The following is a 25,371-nucleotide window of genomic DNA, read 5'->3' as shown; positions in this document are numbered from 1 at the left end:
CTGCTCCTACAACTCACCTCATATGTCAGTGACCAATGTTTAATAAAGTCAAACAAAACAAAACAGAAAATAAGCCTTTCCAGCAATCCTGGAAAATATCTCCATCTATTCTGTATTGATATTCTATGATGAGTTTCTGTACCAAGCAGTATGATTTTAATAATGGGGGTGGGAACATTCTTTAGTAACAGAATCACCATCCCCAGCAGTTTAAGATTCAAAGTCTACAACATTTTGACTTTGCAGGATTCAATTTCCTTTGATGCATACGTTTTAGAAAGCCTTTGTGTAAACCTTATGCAGAGTCATGCACCAAGCAGATTCATAATAAATCTTAATTGACTATTCTTTATCTTTTGTTAATGAGTTTTTCTGATCCCAAGTCTGGGCTGATTAAAGTTCACCCTGTGTTGGCTCAGATGTTATCTAACAGCTTAAGCTGTTTGGGTAAATAACGTCCAACATAGCACTAGTTGTTTTCTGAAATAGTTTCCTACCCATTCCAATGCAGTTACAAGTATGATCTTGGCAGGACCTACACTTTCTGGTTTCTTACTCTGGTTAAAGCATCCTGACCTAACAGTTTGTGGGGACTGAAGATCTCTTGGGTCTCTTTGTCATGGCCCATAAGGATCACAGGCTACATTTCATTTTCCCTGATGTTGTGTGGCAGTCTTGGCATTGGTAGAGCCAAGTTTATATTCACATGTTTCTGGCGGTTTTAATAGCAGTATTAAATGTGTGGCTCCAGTGCCCACCAGAGTCTCAGCAGAGGGGACTTGGCAGGAAAATGGTCCCTCACTGTGCCCCAGGTAGCCTCTCTACACCTGTCATTACCTGGCATCTAAACACAAGTGAAATAATCTTCCCAATTTGTATTTGGGCAAAATGCCACCATGACAGATGGACAGGAGTGTACATAACTGGGAAAGTATGCATATACATTAAATATGTGGACTGTGAGCATCAGTCCTTTCTAGGAACATCCAAACATCTGTCTGCTCTGAGCTTTTGTGTATATTGTTTATACCATATGCTGTCACAGTGGGAAGGCAAAAAGGAGCACTCAGAAATTTCATGGAGGTTGTTTCATGGGGCAAATTAACCTCACACCAGGCAAAATAAACATATGAAAATATTGTGTATATCTTTGTTATTATTTCAAGTAGCAAACTTAAAAACTAATTTTGGTAGCAAGAGAGCATACTTTTTTTATTTGTGTGTGTGTGTGTGTGTGTGTGTGTGTGTGTGTGTGTGGTACTTGGGATTGAACCCAGGGGCATTCTATCTCTGGGCTATACTCAAAACCCTTTTTTGCTTTTTTTTATTTTTTTGAATCAGGGTCTCTCTAGGTTGCTAAGGGTTTCACTATGTTTCTGAGGCTGTCCTAGAACCTGCAATCTTCCTGCCCCAACCTCCTAAATTCTTGGATTATTCTTGTAATACAAGTACTGAAGAACTCTTATACTACTTGTGACTGTCCGTATTTTGTCTCTCATACACTACCATACACATTCAGAGAATAGCTCTGTGTGTGTGTGTGTGTGTGTGTGTGTGTGTGTGTGTGTGTGCATGTGGTGATGGGGATTGAACACAGGCACATTCTAACTCTGAGTTACACCCCCATATTTTATTTTTTATTTTGAAACAGGGTCTCATTAGGTTGATGAGATCTCACTGCTTATTGAGGCTGTCCTCAAACCTGTGCCCCTCCTGTCTCAGCCTCCCAAGTACTGGTATTACAGGCATGTACCCCCACACCCAGCTAGACAGTAGCTTTTTCATTGCTACCACACTTTCTCTGTTCCAGTCAAACTGCTCCAATCTCTTACTTAAAATATTGGTTGTATTTGCCCACCTCCAAGATTATTTCATATTTTCTTACTGAGTGAAGTGAGAAAATTGAGCAACTTGCATTTTTTGAAAAGTACTGATTATTGCTTTTTGATAATGTTACCAGTTTAATACTCAGTGTATTCATAATCATTTTTAAGTAGGAGACTGCAAGTAGATCAATTTAGTCATAGTATCAGGAATATTGAATGGAATCGGCCTCACCAGCATTAACATAAATGACGTTATCAAAGCCCTCAACTTTGTAAACTTAGGAACTCACTTGTGTATGCATGTTAATTTAGGTTTTCCAAGAAGCAGATGCTGAAACGGGATAAACAGGACAAAATTTTATTAGGAAAAAATGCTTTTGTGACAAAAGAAAGAGGAAGCCAAGGAGGCCCGGAGAGCCCTCACACCAGTAACTGACCCCAAGGAAAGAGAGGTGTGAGCCTTCTAGTAACTGAGCAATGGAGTTGAAAGTCGTTCAGCAATTCTGTAAAGGAATCCTTGAGGCATTGAAGAGTCCCGTGTCCCCAGGAATGGACCTATTTTTGCACTCAAATACATTTAGCCGTCACCTGAGAGACACTCTTGGGTAGCAGGATTTTAGAACAGAGCAACTGGGGTTCTTGGTGAGTGACACTTGTAATTCTTTGCATCCTCATGGCCACCATAACATTGGGGGATGATTCATCTCTTAAAACAGAGTTTTTGTACTAAGCTTATGAGAAACTTGATGATAAATTAGCAATAATGATCTTGATTATATTAAGAATTAACCTTCAATGCCGGGCATGGTGGCGCACGCTTGTAATCCCCGTGCTTGGAGGCAGAGACAGGAGGATCGTGTAGGTTCGAAGCCAGCCGCACGCTGGCTTAGGAGACCCTGTTTCCAAATAAAAATGTAAAAATAGGTCTGGGAGTGTAGCCCGGAGGTAGAAGGGCTTCCAGGAACCCCAGTACTACCAAAAAGAAAATTAACCTTCAGTCCTAAATGTTAACATTAATAAGACTGGCAAAGTCTCTCTATCTTAGCAGATTTCTGACTAGGAGCCGAATCCCAGTACAGTTGGATTGGTGAGCATGCACTCCAAACAAGAAGATTTAGTGGACAACTAAATTGTTAATAAGAGGCTATGACATTCACACATTTTGACTTCCAACTAAGGATGCATCTGACCAAGAGACACAGAGACAATGTCGAGATCCCAGGACTCTCCCTCTGGAGAGGGCTAGAGACAGGCTGCTTACAAATGCCTCTCATGCTGTCTTCTGGCAGCCTGCTCTGTGTCTTGTAGCTTTTGCTCAGAACAAACCACTGCAGCACTTAATGCCTAAGGGCATCAAGCTATCTCTTTATTCTGGTTTTGGGGACTGTTGCATGTTTGTCTCATCTCTATCAACTGACTGGGCCTGGATGGGCAAGAATGTCCTTACTCACATGTCTGGGGACTCAAATGGGATGGAAGGGAGGATGGGATTGATGGGAACCTCTCTCCATGATATGATCTCCTGTCCTCTAGAAAGCTAGCCTGGGCTTCTTCAGCTGCTGGCACAAGGGTCTCCAGTGTGGAGAGAGGGCAAGCCTCAATTTACAGGAATTTTTTCAGCCTATTATTTTGTCGTGTTTTTAATTGTCCTAATATCTAAAGTAAACCAACGTGGCCAATCCAAGAATCAACCTGAGGGTAGGGATGCAGGAAGGCCTGAACAGATTGGACTTTATTTCATCTCAACATTTTTCTCCCTCTTTCTCATCCTGTCCTCTATTTTTCTCAGTACTCCTTTTTTCTTTGTGTGAGTGTATGTGTGTGTTACTGAGGATTGAATCCAGAGAGCATTCTACCTCTGAGCCACACCCCCAGCCCTTTTACTTTTTACTTATTTATTTTTAATTTTTATTGATGCATTGAAATCTTAATATAGTGCATGTCTGGCTTAGGGATCGGCTTTGATATGCTTGTGAATGTACATCATGTATACTAGGGAGTTTGCCTCCACCCACGTCCCTCAGGTAGGTCGCCTTATTTGCTCATCTATGGCTCCCATGATGTTGTTGAGTCTCACTATTTACTGAGTCTGTACTGGAACCTGTGATCAATCCCCCTGGCTCAGTTTCCCAAGAACTGGGATCACAGGGATGCAGCACCACATCTGGCTCCCCCTGCCCTTTGTCCTATTCTCCTCTTCCCTTTTTTCCTCCTTCTTTCTTCATCTACTTTATGGTTGTATTTATGTAATGACATTTTACTATATTCTGATTTTTGAATGAAAAACATGCATACTCTAAGGTATATTTTTACATATATTCCATTTATATGCAATTTGTTCATCTCTTTCTCAGCCTCCATTGTTGTCAATGTCAGTCTATCTAGAGATAGCCATAAAGACCTCCCAAGTGAATAAACTACAAATGTCTCCTTTAAAATCAATAATATTAGCCGGGCATGGTGGCGCACACTTGTAATCCCCGCACTTGGGAGGCAGAGACAGGAGGATCGCGCAGGTTCAAAGCCAGCTGTGCGCACTGGCTTAGAAGACCCTGTTTCCAAATAAAAATGTAAAAATAGGTCTGGGAGTGTAGCCCAGAGGTAGCAGGGCTTCAAGGAACCCCAGTACCACAAAAAAAATCAATAATATTACACATGAAAATTATGGGCTAGATGCTTCATTTTAACAGCAAGCTGGTCAGTTCACTCAGTAGTAGCAATTCATTACATTTTAATCCTAATAAAATAATCGGCATGTTTATTATTTAGCTTAGTTGATGCTTATGTGTGAGAATTAGGAGGCAGCAATTGAATAATCTATGACTTTTTAGAAACATTAAGTTTCTACTGAATGGCTTTTCTAGCAGCTAACTGTGTTGAGCCTATTATCACTATAATCAGGTGCTGTAGAGGATAAACATGAAAGGAACATGTAAAAAATAAGAACAATCTCTGGAACATGAAATATAGCTATGCATTAGGAATTCTTGTAAGCTAGGGAAAAGATGAATACTTACACACTGTTGGTGGGATTGTAAGTTAGTAAAACCACTCTGGAAATCAGTGTGGAGAATCCGTAATACACAAGGAATGCAACCATCACATGACCCAGCTGTGCCAATCCTTGATCTATATCTAAAAGAATTAGTCAGAATACTGTAGTGATACACACATGTCCATGTTTATAAGCAGCACAATTCACACTAAAGCTGTTATAAAACCAACCTTGGTGTCTACTAACAGGTAAATGGATATAGAAACTGGTATATATACACAATGGAGTTTTACTCATCCATAAGGAACAAAATTATATTATTTAAAGGAAAGAGGGTAGAACTGAGAAACACCATACTAAGTGAAGTAGCTGAGGTCAGAAATTCAATAGTTGTATATTTTCTCTTATATATAAAAACCTAAAGAGAAAAAAGGAATAAGAATATATATATACATGTATATATATATATATATATATATATATATATATATATATATATTTTTTTTTTTTTTTTTTCAGGGCTAGGGCTGGAACCCAGGAGCATTTGACCTCTGAGCTATTTCCCCTGCCCTATTTCTTTATTCTTTATTTTGAAACCAGGTCTCCCTGAGTTGCAGAGCGCATCACTCAGTAGTTGAGGCTGTCTGCGAACCGCAATTCTTTGGTCTCAGCCTCCCAAAAGAAAAAGATTTTATAAAAGTAGCAGAGAGTCCAGTAGCATAGAGGAAGAGGTTCAAGAGGGAAAGGAAAGGAGGAAAGAAAGGTGCTGGGTACTGGAATCTACCAAATCAAATTATGTGCATATATGAATTTGTCACAGTAAATCTCACCATCATGTATAATTATGCACAAAAAAGAAAAAAAAATATTGGAACCCGAGTACATCCCTGTGAATTTCTAGACAGAAGTGTGTGAATGACTATGAGTAGTCTATATTACATGGACATATCAGCTAATTGGTATTGTTTACAGCAGATGATTGACTTTCAGTCCAATAGGTAGCCCTCAAACATCATCTCTCTTGGTTCATCCTCTATAAATATTTCTAGTGTAAACTCCTACACTCTTCTCTACCATTAGAAAATCCACTAGATTACTATCACTTAGAGAAAGATAATAAATCAAATTGGCCATTTGGCACAAATAACCAATTATTCAATTGTGGACTATTCTGCCAGAGGGGTGTGTGTGTGTGTGTGTGTGTGTGTGTATGTGTGTGTGTTAGTAAATTGAGAAATAGATGACTGACATTTTTACTTAAAGGTAGCATTCATCTACAAAGACTGAAATCTATTCTTTATTACTATTTCCACATCAATGAAAAATAAAGATAGTCCCTTTTACTTTGACTGACTCTAGTTGTTATTATGAAATTTGCCTCTTTCTATGGCTCTCACTTTTCATTGGCAAAATTCTAAAATACATAGGAAATTTCTCTTTTTAAAATGTTGCACATCAGGTTGTTTGGTGAGATTTTACAGTTTCTCACTTGTTGGAAGCTGGAACATATCATTGTTCACATCTATGGCCGTAATATGTGCACACACAACATCTACTCTGGGCCTTAGGATTGTCACCTTTTGATTTAAGCATTCATAGCCATTTGAATTTGTGCAATCATTCATAACATATAGATATTTATCTGAGAGAAGTTGTTTTTCAGTAATCCGCATGTTGACACTCATAACCAAGGTATAGTCCAAATTCTTGTTCTATCTTGCTATCTTTCCTTTTCTAGCTGAAACCTTAAGTGATACCTCAGAAAATCTAATCTGATGTCCTGCATAGTTCTTTCTTGAAAAAAGAAACATCTTTAATTTCTCTATATAATAATAAAAGTTTAAAGCATATATGCCTTTCTCATATCATCTTAGTTATTTTTTAATAAGGCACCAGAAAACACATGAAAAGTTTATTTTCTTACTGTGAGATTATTTTCAGCTTTCAGAACCCCATGTTTCACTTTAGCTCATCTAGTCATGTCTATTTCTTCTAGGACTATAATGATGAGATTCGTCAAGAACAGCTACGTGAATTATCTTACCTAAATGGCTCAGAAGACTCCAGTCGCGGCAGAGGTATTAGAGGCAGAGGGATCAGAATAGCTCCCACAGCTCCTTCAAGGTACATTAGTTTTTATTTTAAATAAAGTAACAGAAAAGGACAATGGCAGGCCCTTGCTGTCTTGCCTTTTCAGGATCACAGTTAGAAATAAACAATATCAGTCATGATCATCAACACCACCAGAAAAGCAGTAATAGCAAATGCTTATATAGCATGTAAAAGCTTTACACATATTAATACAGCACTAATTTGTACCAGGAGACTTCTATACACAGGTGAGAAACTGAGCTACTAAAAAGTGTATGAAATTTTACCTACTATCTTGCAGGCGGTTTGACTCTGAAATTCGCCTTTTGAGTTCTTAACAACTACCTTTAAAAAATAAGGCAGCGAATCTAAGACTTTCGTTTCTATTCTATCTCAAGGATTAGGGAATGCATGTGATACAAACCACTTTCTCCTTAAATCAGTATGACCTTGCATGAAGGGAAATTATATTTTTCTCTGTGCCTTAAATGTCCTTGAATTGATATAATTTTCCCAGGTAAAGAGAGATAAATAGATAGACAAACCAATACAGAAATATAGATATAGATAATACATATGTCATCAAACAAGAAAACCAGAATCTCACTTCTCGTATGATTGATGGTAAGGATATAGAATGTTCAAATGCACTTGACTTTGCAAGATTCTTGGTAATCAGAGAGTCTTATTTGATTTTTTTCACTTCGCAAAGAAGTTGGAATGTTTTTGTATTAGAATTTGTTTCGTATGATTTTGAATTTGTCAAGCTTCCGACAGAAAGCTTTGGTTTGCAAAGAAGTAAAACAAGAAATACTCACAGCCTTCACACACACTGTGTGATTCATTTGTTCTCTTCACCCTGTCATACTTGGCCTTTAAGTCTTTAAAGGACACAGATCTAAAATAATATTTCATATATCACATAGAAATCATCTTAAGAGATACTAAAGTATTCTATGGATTTGTTTCTGAAATCATACCTTAAATATTTCAATCACCACCAACAAAATACCACCATTTTAACATTTAAATAATAAATTTAAATGTTAAAGTTTCACACTTGTCAGAAAACAAGTTAAGAATAATAAATAAATTTCCAAGTAAAATATCAAGGAAATAACTAACTATAAACAGGTAAATTCTAGAAACTATGCTCAATTAAAGCAAAAGCTGTTTTAAAGCTTTTTATATTTTATCTCTAGAAACTAAAAATAGAGCACTCTAATGCTATCTGGGTCATGTGTTTATTGGTAAAAATTAATGTCATATAATGTAATACTTGTTATGAGATTTGTCTTTTATAAAGCCTTGTGCATTTCTAACCTCATTTTTATGGATTATGAAATGACATCATTGCAAGTCATCTTAAATGGGTTTAATCATGTGGACTAAATCATATGAAATTGTCACTCTTGTAGTTTAAATTGTCAATTTTAGCAGTCCACATAATTCAACCTAAGTATATATTTAGAAATTTCGAATACCTAAAGATGGCACACATTTCTTCTATATTTCTTGAAATTGGAATTATTTTTAAATATATTTTCTTTCTTTTGATATTTTAAAATAATTAGATTAACATAATTTGATTCATCATTGATGTTGTTTAATTTAATATTGCATTTAGTATATTTAAGTAGACTATATAATATTTTTAAAATGTGTGTATATGGTACTGGGAATTGAAACCAGGGACATTCTACCTTCAAGCTACATCTCAGCCCTATTTTCATTTTTTATTTTGAAACAGAGTCTCACTAAGTTGTGGAGGGCCTCCCTAAGTAGCTGAGTTAGGCCATGAACCTATGATCATTCTGTCTCTTCTCCTAGGTACTAAAATTACAAGCATGTTTCACCATGTCTGTCTTATAAAATTTTAATCTCAATAAATATTTTATAATTTTATGTAATAATTGAATAAAATTATGCATTATAGTCTAGATTTTTAATATCCTATTAGAAGAAAATTTTGATTAAAATATTTTGCTTTTCAATGTTTCATTTATTATGCAGATCAAATACTGTATACATGAAAAGAAAAGAAAATGAACATTGAAGATTAAGCTTCACTTCACATGCTGTATTGTTATCATTAATGGCACTAACATTAATGAGAGTAAAATGAGAGTTCTGTTGTCTTCTGTTTCAAATAACATGATGAAATGTATCAACAATTAAAAATGAATACGGAAATAGCTTTACACAACAAAATCATATTGATCTGAAAGCTTTGAAAACATTAATTAATGAATGTTAATTTGTATATATTTATGAAATTATTACTTTATGAAGTTCCTCAATTACACTTCACTAAAAATAGTGCCTAGAATATTAGAGAACTTCAATCATAGTTTGTTGAATGTATGTTTCATAAAAGGAATTTGAATTTCAGTAACCATCTCTATAACTATCCAACCTTCCAATGACATAAATAATGGGTACAAAGCATCACATCTACATATTATATTGTCAACATATAATCGATGAAAATGTATGAAGTCTTTCACACGTATCACCAATGCATGTTGCAGTGACAGCAAACAGAGGGAAATGGATCATTAGGGAAGGTTTTGAAGGCTTCTGTTTACTACAATCAGTACTAACATGTAGAACTGAAGTTGTTTTATGAAAAGAGGAGTAATATCTATTTCCTAAAGAAACCACTTAGTCTTTACTGGGGGTAATGAGAATTGTAGTGATAGGAAGAGAGAGAGAGAGAGAGAGACAGACAGACAGACAGACAGACAGACAGACAGACAGACAAAGAGAGATTGGCTTGTGGCAAAGAAGTCAATGAAAGACAAGTTTATTACCAGGTACAGAAATGACCACTTGTGGTATAAAGGAACAGAAGCAGATTAGAGATTCAATTCATAGGAATTAATGCCAATTAGATGTTTGAGAAAAAGGGTAGTCCTAGACAAAAATAACTCCAGTGTCTAGTGTCTTAAGAGTTTTATGTTATTATCAACTGAGATTAGAGGAAAGATCAAGTTAAATGAAGAACATAATTAGTCCTATAATTAATACAAACCTTCTGGTTGCTAATGTGGCCTTGGAAAGTGGTTATTGCATTTTGTGTCTTGTTTTCTCTACTTTTAAAATAGCTGAGAACTGCTTACATGACAAGTTTGTCAAAATAGTTAATGTAGGTGGTACATGCAGGACAATGGTCCCCAAACTAGCCTGTATATTGGAATCGCATTTCCTACCTCTAGAAGTTGGGAATTAATTGGCCTGGGAAATAACCTGGAATATAAAATTTTAAAAGATCCTTAAGCAATTATAATAGGCAAATTACATAAGTTTTGATATAAAGCACATAAGCCAGGACAGTATTATGGTAGGAAGAGGATAACCATTGTTAGAATTATAGTCTGTAGTGTTAAACTATATGCAAAAAAGAAAAAACTAAAAGTGAATGAAAAAAAGAAGATTGAGGACAAACTTGGGATCATCCCTATTCCAAGAGGGCTCCAGGAATAGAAACTAGTGAGGAGGGCGCGGGGTAAGAAATAGGAAGGAGGAAAAGTAGAGAAATAAAAGCCCGAAGAAACATTTTCCAAATAATGTTCCACAGTCTTAAATAAAATACACAGTGTCATGGGAACTATTAAAGTTTCCAGTGGAGTTGGAAATTAGGAGGCTGAGATTGTGTGGTCTCAGCCAAGAGTAGTGAGAGCAAGAGCTAGATTGATTGCCTCTGGTTCAGGAATGGGCAGGAGGTAAAGAATTAAACTCGGAAAGTGTTCTTTAAAGAAGTCAGAAAAATAAAGATTCTTATGCTGTGGACTTCACCCAGGGAAGTATGCTAAAAAAAAAAAAAAAAAGGTGATGTGAATCTTGTACTGAATAGAAGGGAGAGAGGAGGTTAACGGCCCAGGTAAAGGACATAGTGTCTAAGAGGCAATGAGTCATATTCGGGAGAAAGCTTTTCTAGGGCTGTATCCGGGAGTCCATTGATAAAGGTATGAAATAAAGCTTTAGACATGATGTGCACATCATATTATTTTAGAGCAGGAAAAATTGTTACAGATTTGGAAATTTGCATTTTTTTCCTTAAAAATATACTCCAGGCCTACGTAATTATTATACTTACCCATAACTACTCATCAGCATGACCAGGACCATATAATTTGTTACCAACATATAGACCCTTGTGAGAGTATTAAAATGTTAAACAACATTAGCTAGGATGACAGTTATAAAACCCAGAGGTAGGCTCATCTTGCTAAGGAAATAGGTGTTTGGAGGCCTTGTGGAGGTAAATTTGACATTTACATCCTTATTGTAGATGGTTTTTTTTAATATTATTAGGATAACATATAATATTTTGTTCTCAGCTCTTGTACTTGAAGCCAGCACTGGGCCTCTGGGCCTATCCTATTCACTTTTCCCCAATTCAGGAGAGTATCCTATTTGCATTATCTTCCAGTAAATTACCTGATAAGTCCCCTATTCATCAGCTCTATAATACATATAACATTTTTAAAAGCTTCTTCAGCATCCTGACACTTCCTTCCTAAAAGCTCATTTTCTGCAAGCAAGAGTCAGCTGACTGCTGTTCACAGCAGAAAGCGTAACCTCTGTCCTCACATGTAGGTATAGACAAACGGTGTGATTGTTGACATTCCAGTGATCATCATTTCTCTCAAAGCTTTAGTGTTGCCGCTGAAAGCAGTGCTTTCTGAGGCCAACCTTTCAGACATAATAAGAAGTGAAATAACCGTGCATTTGCCCAAAGATTTCACACAAACACTCGGCCTTTCTAAAGGCCTCAGAATAGCCTAAAAGTAGGCTGTAGCCATTCTAGCTCACACTTTCAGCAAGGGTTGCTTTTGTGTGAACTGCAGTACAGAGTATTCAATCTGCTTTCTTTATTACAGAGTACCAAAGACTTTCCCTAGCACCACAGTTACCTATGGAAATCATTCATGTCAGTAGTTGCACCAACCCCGGGAGTGATGTGCATGGTGATAAATTAGGAACAACAAGTTGTGATTTCAAGTCATCTCAAACTTAGCCTGCTATAATAAGCAGAATGATTTCAGTATGGTTAGAGTCCATATTTTATTAGAGTGCAGATTGTTTATTTCTTTTGCAAAAGATAACATTACCCATTATTATCAATAACTTACAGCCTAGAAGAAACAGACATACAGAAGGTCAGAGTCACATAGAGTTCATGGAGTCATGTATCAGACGATACTCTGATTTGGGTGTTCTTGGAAATTTGGAAATATAATCAGAGTGGTTTCATTTTTTAAAAAATTTGGCATTGGATTTTTAATTATATAATAGGAAATATCAAAGTATTTTAAATGGTTTTCATGAGAACAAAGCTATAGTCAGTATTTATGTAATATATTTTACTATGGAAGTCAAAATGATTATATCTATTACACACACACACACACACACACACACACACACACACACAGACAAATTATTTTTTCCCATTGTGTGCTGGCTCTGTGATGGGAACGGTTATCTGTTATAGTTCTTTTGTTTTATTCTTTTTTTAAATCTTTTTTTCTTTTTTTTAATTTTTATTGGTGCATTATATTCATACATCATATTGGGGCAAAAATCTTGTGTGTACATACCTGTACACATCACTGATTTAACCCCTACCCAATTCCCACCCCATTCCCTCCCCATCCCTCCTTCCCTTGCTCGGCTTAGTGGTTGACTTAGATATGTTTAAGTACATTGTGTGTTTTAGATATTTTCCTTCTTCCCCCTCCTTTCTCCTCCTTTAGGTTGTCTTGTTTGCTCCTCTGTAGGATTGTTATTGTTCTTTTGTTCATCTCTGTTTTCTCATCCATACATGGTTACTTCTCCTAGGGGCCGTGGGGGTGCCATTCCTCCTCCCCCACCACCGGGACGAGGCGTTCTCACCCCTCGAGGGACCACTGTGACCCGTGGAGCTCTTCCAGTGCCCCCTGTAGCGAGAGGTGTCCCTACCCCTCGAGCCCGGGGGACACCAGCAGTGCCAGGATACAGAGCACCCCCTCCGCCAGCCCATGAGGCTTACGAAGAATACGTAAGTACCCCCGAGAACTCGGCTGTGGGGAGAGTTGATTGAGCAACAAGCTGACCCCCAAAACACTTATGTATCATGACTCTCGTAGGTAATGTTCGTTGCAGAAAACAAATGCCATTTAAAATAGAATTTAAACCACGCATTTAAATGAGAACATTTGGAAATAAAATCTTTCATTTTACAGGTGTCAGCTTGTGTTTTAAGAATTAGACTATCCTGAGGTCTTCTTGAGACGGTTTGGTAAGGTTTCACGTGTGAAATGATTAGGGGCATAATCTGAATCATCATACTTTCAGATAGCTCTCTTGGGACATGATAAAGAATAGTGTAAACCTCAGAAGCATTTGATAAGTAGAATGCTGTTATACAGATTTGGGTAATAACGTAAGAGCATGGAACGGGTCCTTCACATACCTATCATTTCTTTTTCTTCCATATTTGAAAGATGTGGCAACTGACAGAACTGAGAGTTAGAGAATGGGAAGAAGAAGTGCAGTGTCTTGAATTATTCCCTCCTTTCCCATTCCCTGGATCGCCAGGTCCTGTTATATAACTGAACACCTTTAGCCTTCCTTCATGTTGTCAGCATTTCACCAGTCACACCTGTAGTAGAATATTTGTATCCACGTCTCCCACTGGATTATAAAATTTGAAAAAGGGAGTTTTCTGTTTCCTTTCTATGATCGTAGGAAATTTGCTGGTCAATATTAAATTGAATTAATCCAAGTCATATCATCGCCAAAGAGACTTATCCATCCTTTAACCTCTCCAAGGATGCCCATCCTGAGGTACATATTTCATTTAACCACTCACAAACATGCTGTCCTTTTAAGCGTCTTTTGTGAATTATTTCTCCTTAAATGTAAAATCTTCAAGCACAGTTATTGTCATGTGCCAGGCACACAAAATATATAAATTTTTTACGATCTGGATAATAATCAAAATTTAATCCTGAAGTAAAGTGAACATAGGTGGTAATAAGCATTCCTAATATATTATTGCTTAGTGTGTGTTGATTTTTAAGAACTATGTTATTGTTTAAATAAGAAACATTGGCTAATATCTGCAAAAATGGACATAAATTATAGAAGCCTGCTGCTACTGGAACAGATGAAACGCATCCATCTGTAGTATCTTTTACACATCAGGCATCAATATTTAAAACCTTCGATAATCTTAAAATTGCAAAATCAAAAGCAGAAAATGTAATCTTCCTATAAATATGCTCATAGTCAGAAACCACAGGGCTGGCCATGGTCTTGCCACCTCGCATCTGAGACATAGTATTTGCAAATTAAGTACTTGTTAAATGAAGAATTAAAAATTCACATTGGTATGTTGGGATACCACTTTTAATCTCTGAGGATCCCTTTAGCTCTACAGTCTTTATGTATATTGCTGCTGGTGTATTTTTGTCCCCTAAATATGGGTTTAAATACATCTTTTTCAAAAATTAATAATGAGAGGAAAATTTTTCAGATAATAGCAGTCAACATTGTTATTAATCAAAGAATATACATGGTGTATGTGGCAATTTAAGAGAGAACAAAATTGACAAAACAGAATTATAGTCTTTCATGTGCAATATAATTTATAATGAATAAATCACTGGATTCTGAGGCAAATGACATTAACTACAAAAGTATAAAGATTTATGGGAACCTGGTGAAGAAGGTTTTATTCTGAATGGGAAAATCTAAGAAGAGGGGTATTTATTAGAAAAGGAAAATAAAATATGAAGCTATGTAATATAAAATTTTTAGACTTACAATTTAAAGTACTTGATCCTTTCCATTCTTTTTCTTAGTTATTTAAGGACCCTCTGTCTCATTTTAGGCACTGTTCTTCGGTCCTGTGAACAAATCAAATCCAACATGTGCTTTCATAAAGCTTACATTTTTAGTAGAAGAAGACAAGAAACAAACACATAACTAAATGAAAAAAGCAGTCTGGCAGAGATAAGTGCCAGGGCAGCTCACTACCATAAAATGAACTGTTCGCAAACGTCTCCAGTGGGGACGTTTACAGTAAATGCCTAACTGCAGCAGGGTCTAAGCTTAGGAGCTGTCTTTGTAAAACACTTCCTTCCCTGGTAGAGGAAACACCAATTGTAAATATCCTGACATAGAAACAACTTGAAATATTTGGAAATCAGCAAGAAAAAACTGAATGTGTGGGGACAGATGGATGGGGCCAACTTGTGGTGCTGGCAGAGGGCTTTCAGCAGGAAGTAACATGATCAGATTCATATCTTTGAAGGTTTACCCTACGTACGTCTTGGAGAATGGATCATGACAATGGAGGTGGGTACCCAGGAAAGGGGCCCCATCCCACTGGCAGTGCCCCCCACTGACAAAACAATGGCTTGGAGGGGATGAGACTGGCTCAGATACTCTGTGTCCTGGGAAGAAAATCTATTATATTTCAGTGATAGGTCATATGTGGCATGTGTGAAGAAAATGCATTAAAGGATGGATTTTGTTGTTATTGTTTTGTTTTATGATGTTTTCATGAAGTAAGGGTTTCTGGATGGAGCAACCGGGTTAAACTGAGGGGTCATTATTGGAATGAAGGGTTCCATAGGAGAAGTTGGGAGTTCACTTTGAAATCCTGTTAAATGAAGGAGTTTGGCCTACAGAAATCTATAGTGTTTTTAGATGGACAGGATGTGGACTTTTGAAACAGAAGTGGAATCCTAAGATTTGATTTCCAGCTCTGTCACTAAATGTAATTGTGTGAATATTTTGAGATTTAGATATCTCTTCTACGTAATGGAAAAATCATTTCAACCCCTCAAGAGTATATTGAAGATTAGAAATAAATATTGATAAGCACTTGTGTGCATGTAAAAGTATCTGTATAGACTCCCAAAGTCAGGCACGAGACACTGGAACAATCCAGGAAAAAGATAGTAGCCTCCAGAACAATTTGGGGACAATGACTAAAAGTAAGAGGGCCATAGAAGCTTTTAGGGAGACTCTGAGTAATTTTTAATGGGGGTGGTAATTCCATAAATTTGTAAATCTATGCATCTTAGAATATTGTAGACATTCAAGCTAGGTAGTGGCACACACCTGTAATTCTAGTACTTGAGTGGTAGAGACAGGAGGATTGCAGATTTGAGGTCAGCCTCAGCAATTGCTAACAGCAAGCCGTTATCAAGATTAACGGTAACCTAGCAAGACTCTGTTTCAAAATAAAAATAAAAAGTGCTGTAGGTATAGCTCTGAGGTAGAATGCCCTTGGGTTCAGTCCCCAGTACCACATGTATACACACACACACACACACACACACATACACACACACACACACACACACACACACGAATATTGTAGACATTCAATAAAAGGTTACTGTTATACAAAATATAAATTCATATACATATATTTAATATTACATTTATATATTATATAAAATGTTAATATGTAAGAATATATGATAGTCTTTAATATTCTAAAGCTATGGGATGATTAAAATGATTGTTAATTGCCACTTTTGTGAATTAATTAAGCATTATTCATTGTAAATAGCAGAGCCACTTTTAGCTTCTTTTAATAAAATTTAAAAAAATAGGTGTGGGAGGATGTTGCAAAAGCAGTGTAATCAGTCCTTCAGAAAGGTATGAGACAGGGATCTAAAAATTATCAGGAATCTCCCCCATCTCATCTCATCTCATCTCATCTCATCTCATCTCATCTCATCTCATCTCATCTCTGTTTTCTGGGACTTTGTGTTTTATTCTATTTTATCAGCAGGGCTTTCCTGACCAGTGTCATTCCACACCTGGTAGGACAAGGTCACTCTTGGATAGCCACACTGGCTATTCCAACTTCAGTCACCAATAGGTATTGGCTAGCTGGCCATCTCAGTCCCAATCCATCCACATCCTGGGCTGAAGAATCTTACTTACCCAGGCTTGTGTGGTATCTTTCGCTGGTGATCTCTAACAATAGTGAGGAAGTCATTGGAAGTTAGGTATGGGATCTATCACTCAGAAGCCAGTGGCCAGGGGAGAGACACCAGAGTCACACAGTATAACATGGCTAGTAGGGCCCAACTCAAATGATAATCTGGGGACACACTGGTTTCCAGAGAAGAAAAAATTTTGTGGTTGGCAGACATCCCCAAATTTCTCTGCAGTAACTTACATCGATAACAAGAAAAAGTATATAGATATTATTATGAATTTTTTCATAGAAACCTGAAACCTATTATATTTTAATTATTTTTCCTTAAAAACAATGAGTGCATGTTTAACACATGGCCAAGAAGACATTGGCAGCACTCTTAGAAGAGCTTGGTACCAAGCTCAGATAACACTCAAGAGCTGCTACTCTGCTCTAATTTTAGACTATCGATTGTAAGGGGTAAGAAAAACAAAAGTTTAAGTGTCTCAATAACAAAATAATAGCACCATGCTGAGTTGATGGGGAAAATCTCAAAGGAGTTCTTAACTCTCAGATAAGATTTCTTAGAAAAGGTTCCCTTTATTATAAATCACACCAAGAGTCAATTCACTCTCTAGGCTCCGTCCTCTCCTGCTGCGTCTCAGCATTAAGTTTCTGACCACACAGAATGTATACGGCTTATCACATATACTCCATGCAGCTGGCTTCACAAGTAAATGCTTACAGTAATTGCTATTTCTCTTTTAAAACCATCATTAGTGTTAGCTGTAGCCAATTTTGTTTTCAATTTTAGTTTACTTGTTACGTATCCTAACATAGACTTTAAATATTATAAATCTTCTTTGCACTGACCTTCTACTAAGAACAATACATTTACATGTTATAGATCTGTGATTTAAATAAGTCTAGAGAACTGAAAAGTAGATTTCAACAATAACTTCCCTAGAATTAAAAATACCTATGTTCATAGCAGCACAATTTGTAATAGCCAAAATATGGAACCAACCCAGATCTCCATCAACAGATGAATGGATAGCAAAACTGTGGGAAATACACACAATGGAATTCTATTCAGCCATAAAGAAGAACAAAATTATATCATTTGCAAGAAGATGGAAAGCCCTGGAGAACATTATGTTAAGTGAGATCAGCCAAGCACAGAAGGAGAAGGTACATATGTTTCCTCTAATATGCCCAAACTAGGAAACACAGAGGATACCAGTGGGACTCCAGATAATGGAGGGGAAATACCAGCAAAGTTCGAATGGAAAGATAGGAGAGGAGGAAGGCTGATCTTTTTTTTTTTTTTTTTTTTTTTTTTTTTTTGGTGGTACTGGGGTTCCTGGAAGCCCTCCTTCCTCCGGGTTACACTCCCAGACCTATTTTATATTTTTGAAACAGGGTCTCTTAAGCCAGCAATGCTGGCTTCGAACCTGCACAATCCTCCTGTCTCCGCCTCCCAAGCGCGGGGATTACAAGCGTGCGCCACCACGCCCGGCTAGGAAGGCTGATCTTGATTAATGAGGGTCTACATCTGAACATGTGTAAAATTATGAATAAGACATGGTTAACCTGGACAACCATTGGTGGGAGGGGGGAAGGGAAAACGGGGGTGGGGGGGAGAGGGCATCAAATATAGTTTAAATGTATACTATTTATGTTCAATAAAAAAAATATTAAAAGAAAAAAAATGACACTTATCAGACCTACCATACATTAAAAGAGATTTAAACCTAAACATTTTAAATACCTTCTAGGTCCCAGTCGCAGTATATTAGTTCACTTGATTTCATGATACCATCAGCTATTTTGCTTTGACTATTTTACTAGACGAGAAAAGTGAAGCTTAGAATTAACAGTGTATAACCTAATCTTAGTACCTGCGGGGCTGAAACAAGAGGATCACAGGTCCAAGGCCAGCCTCAGCAACTTAGTGAAACCCTGTTTGAAAACAAAAATTAAAATAGGACTGGGGGCATAGCTCAAAGGTAGAATGTCCCTGGGTTTGATCCACAGTAACACACAACACACACACACACACACACACACACACGGGTTGGAAGTGCAGTCAGTTTCTGCCTCCACAGCTTCTGTATCTACCTGACGCTGTGCTTCCCCCCAGTAAAGAACCAAAAATATAGGACATAGTGTTTGTCTCACAGAAACTGCAACATGTCTACGCAGGTCATGTGTACTTCATACTCCATCCAGACCACCTGGCAGTGTTCAGGTGATATTTAGGACACCATCAAGCTCCCTTGATGGATGCATCCAACTAGGAGAACCAGTGCCTCCAGAAACTGGGCACTGTATATCTGGCTCTGGATTGTGGTTAGAGAGATACTGTTTAAAATGTATATGATTGAGAAGAGACCAGGTGGTCCAATAACTAACATGTGTTTGCTATATAAGGCTATACTGCAGCCCTCTAATCTCAGGAACTCAGAAGCAAAAAGCTTCCTGCTTCTTACCCTCTCTTCTGTTAGCAGGCATTCTTGATCTTATATTCTCCAACTTACAAGATTTCATATAACCTAAATGCAGAAAGTGTTTGTTAAATTTTGTTATTAGAACCAAATGCCAATATAGATTAGCAAACTTCAAAGAAGGTAAGAAAAACAGCCATAGAAGAGCAGGATAATAGGTACAAGTTTGGAAAGTTGAGAGAAAGTTGTACCATGCAAAAGAAGGTTAAAGACAAAGTCAAGAAAAGAGACCTTCCAAGCAAGTCTAAAAAAAATCTGGGCAGACAGTTTAGAGGGTGTAAGAGCATTTAAGAGCACACAGGAAATAACGCAAGGTTACAAATAACCTCGCATTATCACTTCACTTATTATATAAGTGATTATTACTTCACTTATTATAATAAAAAGCCACCTGTAGGTTTCTGAGTAGAAGGTAAACTAAAGAGTGGGGAAATTTTTAAGTCCTTAATTAGAGCTTTAGCAATCATTTGGCTTCCTGAGATGTGGCTTTAGCTATGAGAACAGGAATGAGATAAAAGTAGGGAGGCCAGAAGTAAATATAAGGATGAAAAAAACAGGCTGGGATTATATGTGGATATAGGAGGAGTAAGAAAGAAACAGCCGGGCTCACGCAATCTTATGTGAATACCATGGACAGGAGGGAGAGGTGGTGCCGCTCTATGTGGGACAAGCTAGTGGAGTTTGTATTTAGTTGAGTATTGCCATCTGTATGATTTATGTAATGATTTAGATATCGATACCTTGCTTTCCAGGAATTTCTTAGCATTGCACTTGGTATCTGTCACCCAAGCATTCACACGAGGTCTTGTTGCTCTCTAATTGTGAATTATAGCACCAAGGCAGGGAGGGTTGGTGACTGGAGGAGAGACAATATTTGAGTTGAATTGTGTAGAACCTGCTCTCTGATAGCTCTCCCATGTCTTTCAGCCCAGCTATGGGAGAGATTAAATAGAGGTTCCCTCAAATTTGACAGCAACTGAGAGTCTCTAACATAACCAGTAAGAAGTAGAAAGAAATTTTTCAAAACTATAAAATACGACAAATATATTTTTCTTATCAACAAGCCTAGAGAAAAAAACCCTGAATTTTATTTTATTTATTTATTTTTTATTTTTTTCCTTTTAACAATTTTTTGTTGAACATAAATAGTATACATTTAAACTATATTTGGTGCCCTCTCCCCCCCACCCCTGTTTTCCCTTCCCCCCTCCCACCAATGGTTGTCCAGGTTAACCATGTCTTATTCATAATTTTACACATGTTCAGATGTAGACCCTCATTAATCAAGATCAGCCTTCCTCCTCTCCTATCTTTCCATTCGAACTTTGCTGATATTTCCCCTCCATTATCTGGAGTCCCACTGGTATCCTCTGTGTTTCCTAGTTTGGGCATATTAGAGGAAACATATGTACCTTCTCCTTCTGTGCTTGGCTGATCTCACTTAACATAATGTTCTCCAGGGCTTTCCATCTTCTTGCAAATGATATAATTTTGTTCTTCTTTATGGCTGAATAGAATTCCATTGTGTGTATTTCCCACAGTTTTGCTATCCATTCATCTGTTGATGGAGATCTGGGTTGGTTCCATATTTTGGCTATTACAAATTGTGCTGCTATGAACATAGGTATGCATATGTTGCTGTATTTCTCTGAATTCAACCCCTTTGGAAAGATACCCAGGAGTGGTATAGCTGGATCATATGGTGGATCTATTCCCACCTTTCTTAGGAATCTCCACACAGATCCCCATAGTGGTTGAACTAGTTTGCATTCCCACCAACAGTGTAAAAGAGTTCCTCTTTCCCCACATCCTCACCAGCATTTGTTATTGTTTGATTTCTTTATGCTTGCCACTCTGACTGGGGTTAGATGGAATCTCAGTGTAGTTTTGATTTGCATCTCCCCGATGGCCAGTGATGAAGAACATCTTTTCATGTATCTATTGGCCCTTGGTATCTCTTCTTTTGTGAAGTATCTATTTAGTTCATTTGCCCATTTCTTGATTGGGTTGTTTGTTTTGCTAGTGTAGAGTCTTTTGAGCTCTTTGTATATTCTGGATATTAGCCCCCTATCAGAATGGTGGCTGGTAAAGATCCTTTCCCATTCTGTCGGCTTCCTCTTTAGGTTATTGATAGTTTCCTTTGATGAGAAGAAACTTTTTAGTTTGATGCTATCCCACTTGTTTATTCTTGCTTTAATTTCCCAAGCTTTGGAGAAAAACCCTGAATTTTATCTCCTCACTATAAAACCATTAATAAGAAGCCTGGCAAATTGGCTCATGATTGTAATCCCAGTGCTTGGGAGGCTGAGACAGGAGGATCATGCAGGTTTGAAGACAGCCTCAGGTACTTAGTGAGGCTCTCAACAACTTATTGAGATTGTGTTTTCAAATAAAATATAAAAATAGATCTGAGAGTGTAGCCCAGAGGTAGAAAGCCCCTGAGTTCCATCCCCAGTACCACACATACACACACAAAATAAAAATAAGTCAAAATAAAAGTGTTAATAAAATAATTGTCATATTAGAATGAGGTAAGAGATTATGCCTCCAAAAACATCAGGAGAAAAGTACAAGGGTTTGTAAACTAAGAAAACAAAAATATTATATTGTTTTCTGAATTTTGTGATATTTGCAGTCTTAGCTTTTAAAAGTTTACATTTGGTAATTATAGCTTTTCTCACTCAAAATAAGCATTCACTTTTGTGTCAACTTTTATTCATAGTCTTCTTATTCTTTTTAATAAAGGGAGAATACAAAATTGTATAATATTCAGGCCCTACAATCTCTGTATTTTCCCCTATGGAGAAAAATAGAGCCAACATTTTCTGGAAAATGTATGGAAGAAGAGGGGAAGGGAGGGATTGTTTAAACAAAAGACTGTGTCGCCTTAATTTCTGTATAGTACTGAAAGGCTACTCTTCTGTGGTTAATTAGAATCCTCTTGGTGCTGTTGATAAATGTGCTTTCACTTATGAAAACACTGTTCTTTGAACAAAGGTTGTGTAAGAGAATTAATTGTGCAGATAAAGGTATAAGGCTTCTGGAGGGCTCAAGGCATCACACCCTACAAAAACATACTGACAACACATATAGTGCTCAAATAAATACTTTCTTGTAACTCATATATTGGTGTAGCTTTTTAAAATGATGATAACATGTAAAAACAAAAACAAAATCAGAGCCAGGCATGGTGGCACACACTTATAATCCCAGTACTTGAGAGGCTGAGACAGGAGGATCACAAGTTTGCGGCCAGCCTCAGCTACTTAGTGATGTCCTTTGCAATTTAGTGAAACCCTGTTTCTTCTTTTTTTTTTTTTCTTTTTTTTTTTTTTTTGGTGGTACTGGGGTTGCTGGAAGCCCTTCTACTTCTGGGCTACACTCCCAGACCGATTTTTACATTTTTATTTGAAAACAGGGTCTCCTAAGCCAGCGTGCGGCTGGCTTCGAACCTGCGTGATCCTCCTGTCTCTGCCTCCCAAGTGCGGGGATTACAAGTGTGCACCACCACGCCCGGCTAAGACCCTGTTTCAAAATAAAGAATAAAATAGGGCTGGAAGTGTAGCTCAGAGGTAGAATGCCACTGGATTCAATCCCTGGGATCTCACACACACATACAAAAAAGGAAACAAAAATCAGTTTCTATTTTTCAAAGACATAGTGCCAATTTATTTTTAAATTACCTTATATTTTCCCTGAAGGCTAATATCCAGACATAAAAGAGGTGTATCAAGGCACAACAAAGCAAGAGAAGATATAATTAAAACTCAGTTCAATGTTACATGAGAAATATGGGCCTGGTATAATCAATCATGTTAACCTAATTTATAAAATGCATTCTGAAAAGTTTTTGAGAGGTTCCTCTTTCCATCAGTCTTAACAAAGATGATCACCATTCTAGCTCTCATATCAGCTGATTCCGACTCTGAGCCATCCTTCCAGTAATGATGAGAGAAATAGAAAATTCCTTGTAAATCAATAGTTCTTAAAAGTTCCGTAAATGAGCTCAGGCTGACAATCTTCAGTTTCATGTGTATAAAACATTTTTTTTTTACAGGAGAGGAAAATCAGCATTAAATGACAATTGAAATCAATTGTTGTGCCATTTTTGTGGAAGGGAAGATTGAGTCTGATGCAATGCATTTCAAGAAGAGCCATGTGTGATGGTTTCTGTGAAATAACCAAGAGCCTTTATCCAAAGAAAGAAGATTTTTATTAGGGTTTCTAGACTGAATATTTGTATTCCATTAAATATTCTTGTTGGTGTTTCATGCTCTAGTCTCCTCTTATTAGAGACTTGTTTGCCAAATTGTACTGTAGGCCTTTGTTTGTTGAAATGTAACTAATATTTAAAATAACCAAAACATGGGAACTTAATGAAAATCTTGTCAAACTGTTGGAATGGCCTAATGTTAATTGTGGTTATATCATCACAGAAAATGAGCCATATTTAAGTACTATTTACATACTCAATTATTTCTGCCAACAATTGAATATGTCATCCTTTAAAATTATGGTTGCCCTGCAGTTTAAGTTTGAATGCCCCATCCTTCTTCTAACACTGTATTTTAGACTTTTAAGTCGATACACAACAGATGCGGCTTCTCCCGTTGATGACATCACTCAGGATTGTATCCAAACCCGTACCTGATAATTACGAAGATGACTAATGTTTTTTTTTAACACTCACAATGATGAAAATAGGTTTTATATCTGTGCCTTTTTGAGATGGGTGATAGCTGCTGAAAAGTATTATATCATAGGATATTTTAAAGTTTCTTCTATCTTCTATTAAAAAAAAATGCTATGATTTCTTTGAGTGTCTGCTACAGATGGGGAGGGGCAGGAGACTGGAGATAGGTGGCAAAAATACCGAACTACCATGTGGGCCTCCTAGAGGTCCACTGTCTCTTTCTTTTTTCTTCCTTTTTAAAAAGTAACCTTATTAGTACAATTTAGGTGATCTTATATTCTATCCCCAGTTCACACACATGGCCTGAGGAACAAAAATGAAAGTGAATTGAAGCCAGGTGTTGTGGCACATGTCTACATCCAAGTACTTGGGAGACTGAAACAGGGGGATTGCAGATTTGAGGCCAGCCTCAGCAAGGTAGTGAGACTCTGAACAACCTAGGAAGATCTTGTTTCAAAATAAAGAAGAAAAAAGGCTGGGATGTAGCTCAGATGTAAAATTCCACTGTGTTCAATCCCCAGTAATACACACACACACACACACACACACACACACACACACACACAGAATTGAGCCTTAATTTATTTCTACAATCATCTTCCTAAAAGGTTATGCTGGGTACATATTAGTGGTTTTAATGCCATTTTTTCTTCTGACTTGATCATAATTTTGACAATCATCTCCCCACTGAAAAAATTAACAGCCTAAATGAGATGACAACTCATACCTCAGAGTCCTAAAATTCACTTTCTCTTTTGTTGGTTAAAAAACATTGCTCGATGTGTTTTGACAACAGCACCCTTACAATCTTTTGGCAAGGGAAACTTGAATAATTAAAGACAAGTTGATTAGTTAGTTCGATTGTCACTGACTTTTGCAGACAACTGAGTAGGAATGGTTAGATAGGATCGAGTCATTTTCCACATGTTGTCCCTCTTCCATTATGGATTCTCTCTTCAGTGGAGAAGAGGGGCTGTTCTGTCTTTCTGGTAGGCACACAGATCTTTGTGATTCTTTTCTATAATATCTTTCGAGACAAAGGCTCTTGCTATGAAAGCTGTGAATGTTCTTTGCAATAACTTTTAATAATCTCAAGATTTAAATGAAGACTATTTCTCTTCATGTTGAAAATGTAAAATTCAATTCTTCTTCTCTATAAAACCTTATTATAGGTCAATTTAGCAGAAGAATCCCCTGACCTTTTTGTCTTGTGTTTCTTAGAAACCACAGAGAGAATATACAACTGATGGGCTTTTAATTTTTTCCATCTTTCTTCAAGTGTTTACATTCATTCTTCTTCAGTACTCTGACTTACAACATTCACA

General features: G+C 37.0%; 1 protein-coding gene across 1 annotated transcript in view; it reads left to right on the top strand.

Moving 5' to 3' along the window:
* KHDRBS2 (KH RNA binding domain containing, signal transduction associated 2) overlaps nucleotides 1-25,371 on the top strand; it is a gene marked incomplete at both ends in the record, with an annotated part of 583,702 nt that overhangs the window by 385,856 nt on the left and 172,475 nt on the right. The window contains 2 exons of the mRNA XM_080700366.1: nucleotides 6,818-6,945; nucleotides 12,760-12,958. Of these exons, the coding sequence (XP_080556492.1) occupies nucleotides 6,818-6,945; nucleotides 12,760-12,958 (327 nt within the window). The remainder of the gene's footprint in view (nucleotides 1-6,817; nucleotides 6,946-12,759; nucleotides 12,959-25,371) is intronic.

Source organism: Muscardinus avellanarius (genome assembly GCF_963383645.1).
Source record: "Muscardinus avellanarius genome assembly, chromosome: 8".
In the NCBI taxonomy this organism is placed as follows: Eukaryota; Metazoa; Chordata; class Mammalia; order Rodentia; family Gliridae; genus Muscardinus; species Muscardinus avellanarius.
This window is presented reverse-complemented; position numbering and strand designations above follow the sequence as displayed.